At 42.6% G+C, this 18,452-nt stretch overlaps 2 protein-coding genes across 6 annotated transcripts in view; one reads left to right on the top strand and one right to left on the bottom strand.

Moving 5' to 3' along the window:
- Positions 1 to 3,988: 3,988 nt before the first annotated feature.
- On the bottom strand, positions 3,989 to 10,839 carry st13 (ST13 Hsp70 interacting protein). 3 transcript variants are annotated; one of them, XM_066707231.1, is made up of 13 exons: positions 10,622 to 10,839; positions 10,062 to 10,226; positions 9,608 to 9,665; positions 9,179 to 9,257; positions 8,978 to 9,051; positions 6,949 to 7,015; positions 6,753 to 6,837; positions 6,443 to 6,553; positions 6,207 to 6,309; positions 5,405 to 5,521; positions 5,239 to 5,287; positions 4,995 to 5,119; positions 3,989 to 4,855 (listed from the first exon to the last, which is right to left on the bottom strand). In XM_066707231.1, exons 2-13 carry the CDS (start codon positions 10,169 to 10,171, stop codon positions 4,724 to 4,726), a joined length of 1,110 nt encoding a protein of 369 aa, XP_066563328.1. In that variant the 5' UTR covers positions 10,172 to 10,226; positions 10,622 to 10,839; the 3' UTR covers positions 3,989 to 4,723. The 3 variants fall into 3 exon arrangements, with proteins under 3 accessions (XP_066563328.1, XP_066563330.1, XP_066563329.1); XM_066707233.1 differs by having other exon boundaries at positions 4,995 to 5,101; XM_066707232.1 differs by lacking the exon at positions 10,622 to 10,839 and adding an exon at positions 10,383 to 10,493.
- A 162-nt stretch (positions 10,840 to 11,001) lies between these two features.
- xpnpep3 (X-prolyl aminopeptidase 3, mitochondrial) overlaps positions 11,002 to 18,452 on the top strand; it is a 31,406-nt gene continuing 23,955 nt past the window's right edge. For all 3 annotated transcript variants that reach the window (XM_066707228.1, XM_066707229.1, XM_066707227.1), the window contains exon 1: positions 11,002 to 11,361. In XM_066707228.1, the coding sequence (XP_066563325.1) occupies positions 11,286 to 11,361 (76 nt within the window). In that variant the 5' untranslated portion in view covers positions 11,002 to 11,285. The remainder of the gene's footprint in view (positions 11,362 to 18,452) is intronic.

Raw genomic sequence — 18,452 nt, 5'->3', positions numbered from 1 at the left:
ACACATGTAGTGCGTAGAGTTAAATAAAAAAAGAAATGCCCACCTCAGCCCCCCACTGAGAAGAATATAATCCATTGATGCTCGTCCTTGTCTCAGGGAGTAAAGCCTGCAAGTGCGATTTTACAGCTGATGCGTCTCTGACGAGCGATTTGGATTCATAGCGCGGATCGAGGTGAGACACAGAAACGCCCTTTCCAATAAACTGCACCATTATTGGCTGAAGCCGTGTTATGTGAGCCTGGAGTTGTATTGGTTAAAATAGGCGAGTCTGCTCCTATTGGCTAGAAGGACTGAAGTGCGTTTGGCACAGAGCATGATTGACAGTTGGTCTGTTCGCCTGGAAGTTCATTGGTTTGTCTGTAAGTTTGTTTGGAAGTTTGTCTGTTTATATTAATTAATAGCCACATTAATTGCATAGTTGATCAATGTAATTACGGATTAATTGACACACGAATTGGACAAATTAACAAATTGACAGATTCCTGGATGAATTTACTACTATATGACCAAACTGCTGAATTAATGGCCAAATTAACAAATTTCTGAATGAGTTTCCCAATGAACTACCAAACTGACGGACAAACACGTTTGGCATAAACGGGGCTGCATAGAATCTGTTGACCAGTCCAGTCCGCTCAGTGACTGTTGGCCAGTCCAGTCCGCTCAGTGACTGTTGACCAGTCCAGTCCGCTCAGTGACTGTTGACCAGTCCAGTCCGCTCAGTGACTGTTGGCCAGTCCAGTCCGCTCAGTGACTGTTGACCAGTCCAGTCCGCTCAGTGACTGTTGGCCAGTCCAGTCCGCTCAGTGACTGTTGACCAGTCCAGTCCGCTCAGTGACTGTTGGCCAGTCCAGTCCGCTCAGTGACTGTTGACCAGTCCGCTCAGTGACTGTTGACCAGTGCAGTCCGCTCAGTGACTGTTGACCAGTCCAGTCCGCTCAGTGACTGTTGACCAGTCCGCTCAGTGACTGTTGACCAGTCCGCTCAGTGACTGTTGACCAGTCCAGTCCGCTCAGTGACTGTTGACCAGTCCAGTCCGCTCAGTGACTGTTGACCAGTCCAGTCCGCTCAGTGACTGTTGGCCAGTCCAGTCCGCTCAGTGACTGTTGACCAGTCCGCTCAGTGACTGTTGACCAGTGCAGTCCGCTCAGTGACTGTTGACCAGTCCAGTCCGCTCAGTGACTGTTGACCAGTCCGCTCAGTGACTGTTGACCAGTCCGCTCAGTGACTGTTGACCAGTCCGCTCAGTGACTGTTGACCAGTCCAGTCCGCTCAGTGACTGTTGACCAGTCCAGTCCGCTCAGTGACTGTTGACCAGTCCAGTCCGCTCATGCCATTTCCACTAGGCATGTTGAGCTGCACCTCAGCCTGGCTGTTCGTGTCCAGGGCGTCCACTGTGGCAGAACTAGTTTCAGGACTTTCAGTTTCGCACATCATACCGGCTGTCCCAAACTAGTCCTGGCCACATACTGTTATGTCCATTACGTTGCCAGATGCAACGCCACTGGATTTTGAAATGATAACTACAGTAATGGCGGCCGCTGGAATCGTGAAAATCCTGCTGGAGAAAGGACTGCAATACAGTTTGCTGTGAGAAAATATTCCATTTTTGGTATAAATATACACACACATGAAAGACTGTGGTGACCACATGCCCTGGATTCAAATGAAATGTCCCAATATCTTGACAATTCTCTAAAAATAGTTTAAATGTTCCGTGTTTTAGCTTTACCCTGTTTACACTCTTAAAACTATATCAATCTTAACGAGAGAGGCATGTTTTTATGTGATAAATCTCATGAAGATCGATTTTAATTGTATCTGTAACCCTCTGCTGCCTCCGAAGCTTCGATCGTTCTGTACAGACCTCGGAGGTTGGTCACGTACAATCACACAGATTTGTTTTTCTCTTGTTCATAGAAATTGACCATGTTTGAATACTGTATCGTGCCACCGCACCCAATAAACAGTTAATGTGGTGAAGGCGGTGCGGTGGGGAGGGGATAAAAGGTGAAGGGAGGTGGAAGAACGAGTCAGTGTGGGTGTGTTCAGTCCGAGATGTGTGTGTGCTGCAGTAATAATAAATACAATTTATTGTTGCACTCGCAATAATGAGGTGAGTTTACTCATTGGGACCCCCACCAGCGTTAATACTAAACCACACTTCAGATGTCCCTCATAGACGATATCAATTGAACATTTTGATTTGTATACTGCACAAAAGGTGTTGAACATAACTGAGTTCAAAACTGTCATAAAAAGCCCCACAATCGCCACTGTCGTGTCAGCAGGCATTGGACCAGATTACATTTAAACAATGTATATACGATATACGATGTAATATACGATTACACAAATTTAAAACATATTTCTTCTCAAAGAGCACTATCCCCCATTTGCCAGCAAGCATGTAGAATCGCTGCGTTAATTTTGCGTTACTGTTTCTTTATCCGCGATCTGTACAGCAAAGTGTTGTGTAACATAATGGACATGTAAAACAAATGTTTCGACAAACATTTGCTGTTTGGAATTTTTTGCTAAATGCACAGAAGACCCCCAGAAAGCTTAATGAAATTTGCAACTGATTGGTATCGGTATATCACTGAGGAACAAGCATTTTTCCAGGATCATTTAACCAAAAGTTTAATTATTATACGTTATTTATTAGGCTTAATGGGCCAATATAACTGAATATATAACTGAATGCAGCTCCGTATTAACTCTGCAACTTAAGCTCGTTGCAATCGATCTATTATTATGATTATTAATCGGTATAATAATATATCATTTTGAAAAACTCTGAACTGCAGAATTTTTTATTAAATTGTACTCAAATGTCAAGGTTACTGTTCCGGTGTCTTCCCTGCTAACACAAAATATGGCAATGTTGTGTGTTAGCTGGGTTTAGTTTATTTTGAGTAAGGTGCTTTTAGTGGAAGGTTAACAGGTTTCATGCAAGTAAAATCAATACAATGGTGTGCTTGTAAAACATAAATAAAAACATGATAACTGTTCGACATAACTTATTTTAAACTGTTCCAAAAAACAAAAAACAAAAGTTTAATTCAAATCTATACACTAATAGCTAATGTGACGTAATCGATTATACATGCAAATTAACACCAACGAAGCTTCGACCGTAAGAATTTACCATTCGGAACAGCTGAAGATGTTACTGATGTGTGATTCATTTATTTATCGACATTGATTAAGCTTATGTAGGTTATAGAGAAATAAATACCGAATTTGTGAAAAACTCGTCGAGTTAATTATGATCCCACAGTGTTGTAGCTGTATTTATATATACATGTATTAGTTGTTCTTATACTACATATACAGGTTGTGACTGTATGTCATGATATACTAATTGGCTACACGGGACAGATTTAAAACAGACGCGCACTTTATTTAATAATGCAAAGCAGTTAATTCTCCCACAGATAAATTATAAGGGAACAAATCTAGGATACTTAAGCTATATTGTCAATGTAAATCGGATCATTATACAGGGAGAAGTAATACATGTTATTTGTTTTAAGCACTAAAAAAAAAAAAAAAACCTACGTGAAATGAGAGCAGATAAGTCAAAATTAAAATAATTTTCTAACAAATACTATATTTTTAAGTGATATAATTTGTTATATACATATGTTTTCAATATGTCCCGGTTTCTTCTTTTGCATATCTGTTAGTTATCCTAAACACGTTTCAGTCCAAAGTGTATTGCACTTTAATGTTTAAGGTATTTCAGCCTCCAGTTTTAAACACTAAATCCCAGAATGCCGAGGGTTTTGACCTTTCGTGTAATTCACATCCCAGGCCCGCTGTACCTCAGGACAATGAATTGAACCACTAGAAACAAAGCTTAGGTGTAGTTACAGCCCGGCCACACGGAGGTCACTTAAACGTGGCCAGTAGAAACGGGGTATCAGTGACTCTGTTGGCCAGTCTAGTGCACTTGGTGATAGCACACCTCACAATGTCCAAACACGTGCAGATATTTTTATTGTCTTTCCGAGCTCAACAACTCAACAGGAACAGCTTGTCCCCCCCCTGCAACACCCTTATATTTTTATTTCATATGAACACTATTTAAATCACCCTTTAATTATCATTTCAATTAATCCTGTTTTGCAGGTAGAGGTACACTAAGGCGATTGGTAAGATTTAAGTAATGTAAAAAAAGGTAACAAGATTTTGTTTTATGAGGGCAAGGAGGGAAGTTTTAATAGACTGAGAGCACCCAAGAAAAAAAAAAAAACACAGGAGGGAAAATAGCAGACCACTTTTTTACCCCACAATCTGCTAAGTTCGACTAATAACTGCCCCTTCAACAGAATAACTGCCCCCTTGCCAACTCCCTCGCTCCCACTGGAAAAACAATCTGTTCATAATTAATAGTCCTCTCTATCTGCACCCTCCAATCCCTGGGTAACAACAGTACAGTAAAAAATACCCGTTCCCACTCTGAAGGTTATTAACTGCCCCAGGGTGTAAGTCAAGGAGGTATTATATTAGCCCCTAGACTTCAGTGCCCCTCTGTGAACTTCACTGGAACTCCAACCAACACCATTCCTCTCTCCTCTTCCTCCACCCCCCACCCCATCTTTCTCCTCCTGCCCCCTCCATCCCTCAGTCATCCTCCTCCTTCCCACCCTACAACCCCCCCCACCCCACCCCACACACACACACAATTTCTCCCTCTTTCCCTGCCTCCCTCTGTCTAGGGTTGGGCACCCCCAAATTTGGAGGACAGTTTGGTGATGAGGGCCATGATCTTGGGGTTCCCCTGGTACTTGGAGATGTTGGCAGGGTTCTGAGCCACATCCTGGAACGCAGTCATCACCTCCGGGTCCTGGGGAGAGAGAGAGCAATTGAGAGGGAACAGACTGACGGGAGAGAGGGAGGAAGTCGTCTGCAGACACACTGACTGAACACTAGACTGCAGAGAGAAGAGGGGGACAGGAGGGCGGAGAGGGAGAAGTGCAGGGTACCTTCATGGCCATGAGCACCTCAGGGTCGTTGAAGATCTCGTTGAGCCCTGGCATCCCAAACGGAGCACCCCCTGGGAACCCAGCGCCCCCTGGGAACCCAGCACCCCCTGGGAACCCAGCACCCCCTGCAGGACACACAAGGTACAGCACTCAAACACTGCCACTGATGTACTAAACACACTGGTAAACTGAACACACATCGAGACTGACACACTGATGGACACACCCTCCCCCTCTCTCTCACCTGGGAATCCTCCTGGAGCTCCACCAGCCTGCTGCCTCGCCTCCTCCTCCTACACAGAGAGAGGGAGAGTTGAGAGAGTGTAGTAGTGCACTGTATTATATTACACTGTACCAGACTACCCTGCCGGAATTGGTTTACACTCATCCTGTATCCCCTTCTCCCTCACCCTCTGCACTCTCTCGTGCTCCTCCCTGGCCTTCTTCACTCTCTCTTTTCTCTCTCTGATCTCACGCTCTTCTCTCTTCCTCTCATACTTGCGGCGGTGCTCCAGGATTCGATTGGCCTAGAAGGAGAGGGATGGGGGGGCACAAAATACTGTTTTATTGGAAAAGTATTTTACAATACAGATAAAAACATTCAAACAAATTTTAATACTTATGATTTAAAATTTGTTAAAATCAATATTCTAAAACCACTTAAAAATTTTAAAATCTTAAGTGATTAACAAATTACAAACTCAAATAAACGTGCAATAAATCAAATAAACCTGTGTTCAGGGCAATACTGCCAAATAAATCCATTAAACAAATAAACAATATGGTCAAATACATTGAAATTAACTGAAAATGCACCGGACAAACCAAAAAACAAATAAAACGATAAAATAAAAAACAAACCAAAACAGTCCGATGCATTTAAAATTATAACCAAACGGCCAATGTATTTGACAAAAGAAAAAAACAGAACAAAACCAACCAAGAAACCCAAACAAAACAAGTGCTTTTAAAAACAACTAAATCTTTAAAAACAGTTAAAATTCTTTTTTTTTTTTTTAAGTCATTTTTAAAAAACAATCTTTTCATATAAAGGTTAAAAGATCTTGGACTCGGGCTCCAGCAGGGGGAGATGGCCGTCCCCGGAGGGGGGGGGGGGCACAAAAGGGAAGTGAAAGTTGTTTTTTTCCTGTGACATTGAGACAGATGCACAGAGACAGCACCCTTCCCCCTCTCTCCCTCTCTCTCTCATACCCGGGGCTGGACCTCCTTTAGCAGGGCACTGGCCTCTTCGTCATAGTCCAGCTTACAGGCCATGGCCAGGTCCCGACACGCCTCCTCCCAGTGACCCAGCAACCTGAGGGGGGGAGAAGGAGAGAGTTAATACAGCCCACGGCAGGACAGACTGACTGCGTGGAGGGTGAGAGAGAGAGAGAGAGGGTATAATACTGGATTGTACCCATGGTCAGCAGTGTGGGGCTGTACTGTACCTGTGGGCCTTTCCTCTCCACTTGTACGGCTGTGCGGAGTCAGGGTTGATGGCGATGGCACGGTCACAGTCCCTCACTGCGGCGTTGGGCTTCTGCATACGGATATACACACTGCCAACGCACAGCACAGCCTCATTATCATCAAAAACATTATTATGGTTCATACATTATTAAAACAAGATTTTAGACTGTTACAGGACAAATCAAAATGGAGGGAGACACAGACACATCAACAGAGACACAAGGAGATGCACACAGATCCAATCACTGGGACAGGGTTGAGGACAGACACACACACAGCAGGGGTTACCTGGCTCTCTTGGCGTACAGGATGGCCAGACGAGGGTTCAGGAGAATGGCCTCCGTGAACAAGGACAGAGCCTTCTGTAGATCACCTGAGAGAGAGAGAGAGAGACAGAGAGATGAGTGGTCAGTAAAAGAGAGAAACAATAAAATACACACTCGCACACAGCTGCAAGGCACTATACAGAGGTGCTCAGTCTCACCCTCCCCCAGCGCGCCGATCGCCTCTCCCTTCTTCTCATTCGCCTGGTCCATCATCTCTTCCGTTACCTAGGAGACCAGAGGGAGAGACGGGGTTCTGTACTGTACTAAACTAAAATGCAATGTGCTGTCCTGTATAGGCTTGGGCGATATTATCCTTAAGCACAATATTTGTAAGTCATGATATCAGTTGTCACCCTGCTTCGATAACACGATAAACACAGGTTAACACTGCCCTTTTTGGTGCCAAATATTTAAAAATTGTACAAAAGCCAATCACATCTCATATCAAATGTCGTAAAGATGGCAGACCTTATTAAAAAGAAAAATGCAACTTTGCTCATTTGGTGTTTCTTTGGGGTCATACCAAATGAGAAAGGAGAGCCAGCTAATCTGGATGAGTTCATTTGCACAATTTGTGATAAGAAAGTCCATACTAAATGTGCAAATATGAGCAACCCACACTCTCACCTAATAAACCAACACCCAGTGGAGTGCTTTCAACTGCCCCCCCGACCAGACGCATTGGCAGAATACAGAAATGTTATCCTGTTGCTGTCGATTTTAAATATTCAAAAGCAAAAACAAGTTATGTGCCCAATAAGTCAAAGTATTCAGAGTATCCAGTTTCTCACATTGCTAAATAAAATAACTGCTGTTGTTTTCAGTATTAAAGTTTTAAAATGAGTACTTTTCTGAAGAAAGAAAAAAGCTTGATCCGTCTTCTCTTTAAAACATAGCAGACATTTCTCTCGATTGATGTAGCGCAGTCAGCGTGTAGCTTTACTATTTGTGTAGTATATTTTGTAATCTGGCTCGAGAAATGACACAAGCTTCCTGAATCCAGTATCCTGGACAGATGAAATTGGGTGCATATCCATTGCGATCTCAACAACAATGCTTACATGGTTGTTTGTCTGAACCCCACATTCTCTGTGTCAGATCCTGCCCTAGTCATAGTAACAGACATTATACACAAAGGATGCTTTAGTTTCATATGTTTGTGGAATAAACCGGACTCTGTTAGTGTCTGAGTTGAGCCCGAGGAAGAAGAACCCACTCCTCCTTCAAAAAGATAACTCTGGGCAGTTTGCTAGGGAGAAAAGAACATGCACATCTGTCTCCCTTAATCCTGAGGAGAGGGCCGAAGACGAAGTCACAAAATTCCTCAATATTGTGACCATTATCTCTGCTGAAGCCAGATAAAGTGGACAGGGTCATTTTTCTTGTTAACAGTAGTGTTAGGAGTGATTGTTTTGGCAGCCTTGCAATTATGTTGGTTTTACAGGCCTAGTTTAGCCTATTATTCATTTGAATTAATTTGTTTTACTTTTATAGCCTAAACCTATTCCTTTGAGTGTCAGGCAGACTGTTCTCACAAGGTTTAGGGTACACTTCCGATTAGACTGCTGTACCCTTGGCTATATGTTTAATGTTACTTTTTTAATAGCCTAAAAACATTATCATGATTGATCAAATGTATTGATGTCTGGCCAACAACAGTGTGCTTAGAGACATAGTAGTATGTATTCAAAAGCACAGGCCTATGCCCTGCATATCTGCAATAGCTCAATCAGCATAAACAATCACCTTTATTTGCCAACATGCACAATGTAGTTTCACTATAACTGGGTTGAGATTAAAATGTAGGCATAATAAATATGAAGGACAAAATACTTGTGGGAACTCATATTTAGAGCAAATCTTTCAAGTTTTCCAAAATAGGTGTCAAGGCCACATGTAGCCCAGTAATTTCATAGTCTATGAACTTCTTATATATCAACGATAATAACGTATATTGTCATCATTATTATTAAAGGAATAGCGTCAACAGGGATTTTTTTTTTTTTTATATATAATCGCCCAAGCCTAGTGCTCTACTATAAAATACTGTACTGCATTATACTGCACTGCACTATACCATGCTGCACTACACTATCCTATACTGTACTTGACTATATGATGCTATACTATACTGTACAGTGCTCTATGGTACTATATGGTGCTATACTATACTGTGCTCTACTGTACCTCCAGGTTCTCAAAGTCTCCCATCTCCTGGGGATCGTCTACGTCGGGTTCGATCACCCCCTCGTTATCAATATCTGGACATTCAGGGGAGAGAGCGAGAGAGAGAGACATTGTAGAAGTGTGAGCATGTCATTGCAAGTCTGTGCATAAATATGCATGAGTGTTGTGTGACTGTGTGTATGTACATGACTGTGTACTCACCCAGGTCACTCTCCTCGCTCTCTGAGGTGCCGGGGGCCTCGGGGGCTGGCGGGGCTGGCCGGGCCGTGGGGGGCTCCTTCTGAATGGGGAGGGTGAGTGGGGGGGGCGGCATCATATTAAACAGAGGAAGCCAAGAGAAGAGCAGAGAGGAGGAGGAGGAAAGAGAAGGAGTGTAAGAGGAGACAGACACATAGAAGGAGAAAGACAGAAATAAGAGTGTGAGAGATAGATATTGAGTGGAACCATGTAGAGGAGGAAAAGGAGGAACACCAGCAAAATGAACAGAGATTGAAGAGAAGGACCAAAACACAAGAAAAGGAATAGGGGGAAAAAACAGAGATGGAAGGAATAATCTAGAAGACTGCAAAGGAACAAAGAAGAATGGAGAGAAAAGAGGAGGGGGAAGAATGAGAGAATGTGTGTGCATACCTTGGGGGAGGGAGGGGGGACATCATTTGTGGTCATGGGAGGGATGGAGGCACCCAGACTAGGGAGGGAGAGACACAGAGAGAGATTATATTGTATTGATCAGTCTAGCAGTGCACTGTGGAGACCTGTGTACTCACAGACAGACTGTAGTATACTGCACTGCATTTGTGTTCTACCATAAGCCATTATGCAATATTATACAGGACAGCAGTGCAATTTAGTGTTGTACTATACTTTATTACACTGTGCTGTACTATACTACAGTGCACCATATTTTTGTACTCTTGCACTGTACTGTATTGAACCATACCATACTGTGTTGTATAGTTGTAATATGCTGTACTGTATTGTGGGTTGCTGTATACTGAAATAAACTACTGTAATAATATTGTGTTGTATACTGCACTGCACTATGTGATTGCGCTGTAAGGCACGGTGCCGTGTTGCGCCTCACCCCTCCAGCCAGGTGCGCAGGAACTTGAGCTCGGGCAGGTGCAGCACGTCCGGGTTGTCCTGACAAAGCCGCACGAAGGCGCGCAGCTCCGACACCTTGTGAGAGTCCATGACGCGGGGTGACTGGTCCGGTTACACACAAATGTATCGTCTTAAACCCGAGCACCTGCGGGGGAGAGGGAGGGGATAAGACAACATCGGCATCTGTCCGTCATACTCCACAAAACACAGATCGCAACGACAACGCAAAAAACCCGCACCCCCTCCCTCTCCTCACTCCAAGCGATTTCCCAATTATATAGCTATGATTAAACAGATGCACCTTTTATAATGCGTTTTATGTAGCTGTACACCCTGTCTTGTCGTATGCAAACACACAACGCTAATCTCCGCACACGCTGTCAGCGCGGACTCTGCAGAGCGGCGCTGGTCGACAAATGATCAGAGTGCGGGAATGGAATATTCTAGAATGCGTCGACTGCGCGCAACAAGGGACGCGTTCGTTTTTAAATATATATTTGTGTATATATACACAAACACAATGTATAAATAAGTAATCACCGTAAAGCTGCTCCCTTCAACACTGCTCCCCGGGCCTCCGCGCAAGACAGCGAACAGACGGGTAGGTGTGTTGAACTCACGCGTCTCCTCTCGCCGAAGCAAAACGCGTCAATTCAATCTCACGCAGCTAAGCCCTGCTTTTCTCTCAGGCGCTACTCCGGACGACCCCGGGCGGCTGTGACAAAACAAAACCGAAGCCGAGCGAACGGACCCGAACGGGAGACGGGGGCAGCGGGGGTCCTGCGTCGTGCCAGGGTCGCGTCGCAGAGACATTGTGCGTCAGAGCGAAGTTGGCCAATCGCAGCGGCGGGATTGTCCGGCTGCAGCCAATAGCGGCGCTAGTCTTAAAGGGGAAGGTCGGCAGGCTAATAGTCCCATTCAAAAGTTAGATAAGATGGAGAGAGAGGCGGAGACGGGTAGTAGCTAGGAGTGAATTGCTTAGTGTTTTTTTATATTTATTATTTGTTTAATTTTATCCCTTTTAAGTCGTTTCGGAGCACTTTTTTTGTTGTCATTATTATTATTATTAAGAAAACACTTAATTTAAAGACACACACATACCTGCGCCTGTATGTAGTCTGTTTATAGTTCCTCACTCCCACACGCGTGTCCCTCCTCTGCTTCTCTCCTGAAATTCTCCTGAAACACTAATGATTGAGCCGCAATGATCCCGATGTGTCAGAAGCGTCTCGCCCGGGCCGCCGCGCAGCTGCTCTCTGCGGTAACCCTGCGGATACGAGGTTAGCGGAAAAGCGCCGGCTGTCACCGTCCACACTCATCTGCAGTCTGTCCCCGTATGTCCCTGTGTGAGGCAGCAGTCGTGCCTGTCATCGCTTCTCCTCCCGAGGCCCTTCGCCCCTTATTCAGCCAACGAGTGTTGAATGAACGCAGAATGTATTAGAGCAGCTTCATTATTATGAGTACTAGTCGATTGCATGGGACTGAGGGTGCTGTGGTGTTGGGGTGTACGCCACGTTTGTGCTCTGTGTTGTGTGTGTCAAACAGTGTGCTTTTTTAAGTGTGAACCCCAGGAGTTGTTAATCTTTCCTCTCCCTCTATTAATGTCTGTCTTTCAAGTTAAATTCAGTTTGTGATTGGCAGGACTAATTGACACCAATGTTGTCTAAGCTGTGACAGACAGATCCAGTGCTGAGGAACAGGGCACTGGGAACAATAAGGCAGATGAAGGATAAGATTTTCAGACGTGGATACAATTGATAAAAAATACATGCCTGTAATATGTTTGGTTTCATATTAATCTTAACTTTATTGTAGTTTCCACATACATGATCAGTTTTGTATGCTTTAGATACAATTAAATGCTACAAGCATAAAATCATATTTCCATATGCATTTCTCTAACTTTACTAACTTTTTGAGTTTGTACTGATCAGACCTGTGAATATGAAAACCTTAATCTATACCATACAAACATTATGTGGATCTCCTTTAAATAAGACGTTTTTATTTGTTAGAAAATGCCACCATTTTAGAGCAGCTATGTACTTTAAAACACTGCATGACCATGTTTGGATACCCAGAGGGACATTTTACTGTCATGACCAGTCATTTAAATTGAATACAATTGGCTTTTTCTTTCTTTTTCAAATGATGCTATGTTTGCTGTGCTGGTATATTGTAGCCTGTTGCCGACTTCCTCTACAGAGAAAAAGATCCAGGCATTTCAGAGAGATCCATGTGTCCGACTACCTCCCGTTTCTTTTAGACCGCTGTGTCGTTCTGCCTGGTGGCTCTAGTTGAACTGAGGCTTTCCCCGTTGAAATCTTGGCCAGGATCCTGCACAGGATCCTACAGGATCTTACAAATATCCTATAGAATCCTGCATAGGATCTTACAAAGATCTTGTAGAATCCCACAAGATCATGTGCAAGATCCTACAAGATCCTTTAGGATCCTGCACAGGAATTGTAAATTCTGATTTCCTGTTTGTAAAATCCTGCAGGATCCTACAGGGTTCTGTAACATATCATAGGATCCTGCACAGGATCCTGACAATATACACTCACCTAAAGGATTATTAGGAACACCTGTTCAATTTCTCATTAATGCAATTATCTAACCAACCAATCACATGGCAGTTGCTTCAATGCATTTAGGGGTGTGGTCCTGGTCAAGACAATCTCCTGAACTCCAAACTGAATGTCTGAATGGGAAAGAAAGGTGATTTAAGCAATTTTGAGCGTGGCATGGTTGTTGGTGCCAGACGGGCCGGTCTGAGTATTTCACAATCTGCTCAGTTACTGGGATTTTCACGCACAACCATTTCTAGGGTTTACAAAGAATGGTGTGAAAAGGGAAAAACATCCAGTATGCGGCAGTCCTGTGGACGAAAATGCCTTGTTGATGCTAGAGGTCAGAGGAGAATGGGCCGACTGATTCAAGCTGATAGAAGAGCAACTTTGACTGAAATAACCACTCGTTACAACCGAGGTATGCAGCAAAGCATTTGTGAAGCCACAACACGTACAACCTTGAGGCGGATGGGCTACAACAGCAGAAGACCCCACCGGGTACCACTCATCTCCACTACAAATAGGAAAAAGAGGCTACAATTTGCACAAGCTCACCAAAATTGGACAGTTGAAGACTGGAAAAATGTTGCCTGGTCTGATGAGTCTCGATTTCTGTTGAGACATTCAGATGGTAGAGTCAGAATTTGGCGTAAACAGAATGAGAACATGGATCCATCATGCCTTGTTACCACTGTGCAGGCTGGTGGTGGTGGTGTAATGGTGTGGGGGATGTTTTCTTGGCACACTTTAGGCCCCTTAGTGCCAATTGGGCATCGTTTAAATGCCACGGCCTACCTGAGCATTGTTTCTGACCATGTCCATCCCTTTATGACCACCATGTACCCATCCTCTGATGGCTACTTCCAGCAGGATAATGCACCATGTCACAAAGGTCGAATCATTTCAAATTGGTTTCTTGAACATGACAATGAGTTCACTGTACTAAACTGGCCCCCACAGTCACCAGATCTCAACCCAATAGAGCATCTTTGGGATGTGGTGGAACGGGAGCTTCGTGCCCTGGATGTGCATCCCACAAATCTCCATCAACTGCAAGATGCTATCCTATCAATATGGGCCAACATTTCTAAAGAATGCTTTCAGCACCTTGTTGAATCAATGCCACGTAGAATTAAGGCAGTTCTGAAGGCGAAAGGGGGTCAAACACAGTATTAGTATGGTGTTCCTAATAATCCTTTAGGTGAGTGTATTGTACTAGATCATATAGTGTTGCACAGGATCATGTGATATTGTTTGGAAAATATATATGGAACATGCTACACTAGTTACCTGAAGAAAAAATAAGAACAAGAGCACACACAAACAATTCTGTTTGTTTTAAAGAAAATACAAATTTCCATAATGTCCAGCTGGTCTTTTGATTGTTAAAAAAAAATTAAAGTAAAAAAATAAAATAATGCATATATAAAATCCGTACACACACAAGCTTCTCAGTATTTTTTTATTATTCATTTTAAATTGTTTCTATCTAAGGACCGGAATAAATCAAAACTTTGACCTACCCGCTAATAGCAAACTACAAACCTGTACACCATAGCAGTTACATTTATGATTAGACGAAAGTGTCATCTTACTAAAAATGAAGCTGCAACTGTGAGTACAGTTCTATAGTTTTCTATTAGCGGGTGGGTCAAAGATTTGATTTAATCTGACCCTAAATCAGGGGTGGACAGATTAGTATGTGTGGTAGTCCAATGGGCTACCAAAAGGTAACCTGTGATACAAATTAATTGCCCACATTTTAAATTAATGAACATTTCCAATAATGCTGTATTAAAGATGGACAACAATTGTAAAGTGCTAAAGGTCTAGAAAAGAAAGACACACATGCAAAGTACATACATTATGGTTCTATAGTTCAGATCAAATCTTTGGTATTCTGGACAATTTTTCTGCCCCTGTAAGTATCTCTGATTCAGGCTGGTCTGGATAGGGCCCCATGACTCTTGATTAATCAGCTGTGACAAACTGAAGGATTTGCATGAGACCGGCATGAGAATGTGGCTGCATTTCCTTCCTTCTTTCTCTTATTGGATGGTCTATCAGCTAATTAATTAATTAATCAGCTATTAGTGTTGTCAGCCATATGCAGGTGATTGATTATTTTGCCATACAACAAAAAGTAATGCAGGAAAGTCCATTTCTGTCACTTTGCCTTCAGTGTCATACTAGTTGTTCTTACTTCAACATGTTGGTCACTATCCAGAAGGTTTTATACATTTTAACTATTGTAATTTTATGTATCTTTAGTGCTATCGCTCTGATCAGATGTTTAATTTGTCATTTTATTGATCTGCTTGAATTAATAGGGAATACTGGTTCACTAACCAAATTCTGTGCCTAGCATATAATTGTTTCTGATGTATTCAGAAGAAGGGGTTTTAAATTCACACCTGCAAAACTATTGAATCTTACATGTAAATATTATTCGTAAACATTGTTAAGGAGACATTTTGTTTGGTTTATTAGAGAATCAGTGAAGTGAGAAGCAGTAATGTATGTATTTTCATGTATTGTTTTTGAGCACTTAGTATATACAGACAGTTGACAAATTAAAGGAAAAACCAACATAAAGTGTCTCAGTGAGGTGTTGGGCACCACAAGCCACCAGAACAGCTTCAATGCTCTTGGCACAGATTCTATGAGTCTCTGGACTCTACTGGAGGGATGAACACCATTCTTCCAAAAGATATTCCCTCATTTGGTGTTTTGATGATGGTGGTAGAGAGCGCTATCTAATACATCGGTCCAAAATCTCCCATAGGTGTTCGATTGGGTTTAGATCTGGTGACTGCCAAGGCCATCTCTCCCTCCCCCCATTTTATTTTTTTTCAATACATATTTTAGTTGATCAGTTATGAAATAACTTACAGGCCCATCCATCTCATTAGGAGTGAGTTGAACTCTTCTTTGAATCTGAACTTGTCAGTTAAGAATAAGGTTCTGTGTTCTTAATTTTTCCTTTTATTAATGTAGTATAATGAGGCTGTTGCTGCATTTTTTGTAGGTGAGGGTCCTCTGCCAGAATCTGGTTGGCAAAGGGGTCCTTGGGCAGACAAAGTTTGGGAACCCCTGCAAGTGGACCCAAACCATGCCAGGAAAATGCCCCCCACCCCCCACAGCATAACAGAGCCTCCAGACCCCCTCACTGTAGCGGTCAAGCAGTCAGGCCTGTACTGTTCTCTTGGTGTTGCCACACATGCACTCGCCCACTTGTCGAGAATATGGTGAAGGATGACTCATCTGACCATATAACTTTTTTTATCTCTGTAGGCCAGTGCCTATGGTTTTTACACCACTGAACTCTCAGATGTGCATTTGTCTTTGTAATGAGGGGTTTCTGCACTGCAGCCCTACTATAATATCCCTCTCTGTGTAGTTCTCGACGGACTGTTCTTGCTGATCACGTCCTGCATTGACATTCTCAGTCACCTGGGAAAGAGTTGCTCTTCTGTTTACATATCGCAGTAATGCACGAGCATCACGGTCATTGAATGTGCGTTTTCGACCACAATTTCCAACCCTATTTACTGATGTCTTTCCCATAGATCTAAATGCAGATGTAACTTTAGTCACTGTTCCTATTGAAACGCTAGCAAGCTGAGCAGTCTTTGTGACTGAAGCCACTGCCATTCGTGCCCCAATAATGACCCCCGCTTTCAAAGTCACTTAGATCCTTTCCTCTTGCCATCTTGATCAATCAAAATCGAGCTCAACTGGACCTGTTCAGCATTTGTATACATGCCACAGAGCATGATAGGATGTTAATTGTTTAATTGTATCATACAGTACACCTGTTTGGAGGCATGTGCATTCGTTATGTTCCTCCACTCATTTATTCAGGTTTTTCCTTTTATTTGAAGATGAGTTTATTTGGCACAGAATAACCAAAATATTAGTATTGATAAGTAGGAGTGTTGAGCAGGTGCCATATGAATTAAATATATAAGTAATCTGGAAATGAAAGTGTAACTGAAACGGAGTCTTTTCTTAAAATGTTGCTAATTTTCTCTAAATCTAATAAAACATCCTGCAACCTATTACCACTAGAGAACGTTTGATTATCAATAAATCATATTATTAATATTGATAATTGTCATGCAAAGTATGTATTATTCATGAATTGAGAAGTCAGATAAATGTAGGTCTATGAGGTATTATAAGTATGAAATTCTTAATACAGTATAACGTATTTGTATTAATATTCATTTTACATTCAACCATATTAAAAAATATTTTTATTTTACCTTTAAGGTTTCAAAATGTCTTCCATTAACCCACTTATAGGTAACAGTACAGACAATACATGAAGTGGGGATCCTAAGGATTTTAAAGGTTCCTACAGGATTCTGTCAAGATTTTTAACTGTGAATCCAAGGAACCAGGGTGTTGTGAGAGGGTTGTCTGAATGCTGTTCTACAAACAATGCATAAGTACATGAGTACTTCCTAACTACTAAATACTGAAATAATATATTCAGTGTGACTGCATTTTATTTTATTAGGTTAATTCCTTTGCCTTGATCTTCAATGTTCTTTATCTTGTATTGCTTATTTTGTTCACAAACCTAACATATCCAATTTTGTGTGTTCTTGATAGTTCCTAAAATATCCCAAATCCCAATAAAGATCATAAACTTTATGATTGGTAGAACATCACATTCCATACAGGGTTGTACCCAAGATCCCGTTCCTGAACATGATTTAGGCCAGGATTCTCTTCCCGAACAGATCCTAAAGGATCTTGTCAAGATTTCTACCAGGGCTGCCATGCAGAGTATCCTCTGGTTGATTTTTTTACCAGCTCTGATATACTTACAGTCCTTTTCTATTTTGTTTCACTGATACGTAACAGTCACCTGCTAACAAGCGGTTAGTTAGGCAGAGAGAAGGCCCTGACCACTAAAGGCCAGACAGTGAACTGCATAAGTATTCACCCCCAAGGACATTTTGTAGTGTTGCAATCTGGAACTAAAATTGGCAATATGGCACAACCACGACTGTGCCTAGAGCAGGCAATCCGCCGAAACTGAGCGACAGGGCAAGGAGGCCGGTGATCAGAGAAGCCACCATGGTAATTCTGAAGGAGCTACAGAGTTCCGTCATCAGGATGAGAGAAACTATTACCCGGGTGCTCCACCGTGCTGGGCTATATGGAAGAGTGACATGGAGAAAGCCATTGCTGAAAATCCGCCATCTCAAATCCTGTTTGGATATTGCCATAAGGCATGTGGAAGACACAGCAAAGATGTGGCAAAAAGGTTCTGTGGTCAAATGAGACAAAAATTGAAATTTTGGGCCTAAATGCAAAAATAGTGTGGCACAAACCCAACACAGCACATCACCCAGATAAACCATTACTACTATGAAGTATGGAGGTGCAGCATCGTGTTATGAGGATGCTTTTCATTGGCATTGACTGGGGCACTTGCCAGGATTGAGGACAAGATGTATGGAACCAAATATAGCAGTGTTTCCCCCAGAAATTTGCATAGGCAGGGCAGTCAGTATCAAATTGTTGACGAAAGGGGGATTAGTGGATCGTTGACTGGGGCGGGGCAGTGCTGGTGGATTGTCAACGGCGGGGGGGTGGGGAACATAGCAAACGAGAGCAGAGGGCAAACGTGTGGTTTTGTTTTTAAGGTGTTTTTTTGGGGGGGGTTTTACCAGTTGTTCTAGGTGGGTGTCTCGTGAGCTTGGGAGGGGTGGGTAACTCCCCTGTATAATAGGGTAATAGGTAGGGGAAACATGAAACACTGTATAGGAAAATCCTAGAGG

The sequence above is a fragment of the Amia ocellicauda genome, chromosome 6, assembly GCF_036373705.1.
Source record: "Amia ocellicauda isolate fAmiCal2 chromosome 6, fAmiCal2.hap1, whole genome shotgun sequence".
In the NCBI taxonomy this organism is placed as follows: domain Eukaryota; kingdom Metazoa; phylum Chordata; class Actinopteri; order Amiiformes; family Amiidae; genus Amia; species Amia ocellicauda.
This window is presented reverse-complemented; position numbering and strand designations above follow the sequence as displayed.

Excerpts from the sequence above, each read along its gene's own strand:
- st13 (XM_066707231.1), bottom strand. The coding sequence starts at position 10,171 with ATGGACTCTCACAAGGTGTCGGAGCTGCGCGCCTTCGTGCGGCTTTGT. Across the intron at positions 6,554-6,752 it reads CTGTACGCCAAGAGAGCCAG|TGTGTATATCCGTATGCAGA; the intron begins GTAACCCCTGCT and ends GTGCGTTGGCAG. Across the intron at positions 5,288-5,404 it reads AGCACGAGAGAGTGCAGAGG|GAGGAGGAGGCGAGGCAGCA; the intron begins GTGAGGGAGAAG and ends CTCTCTGTGTAG.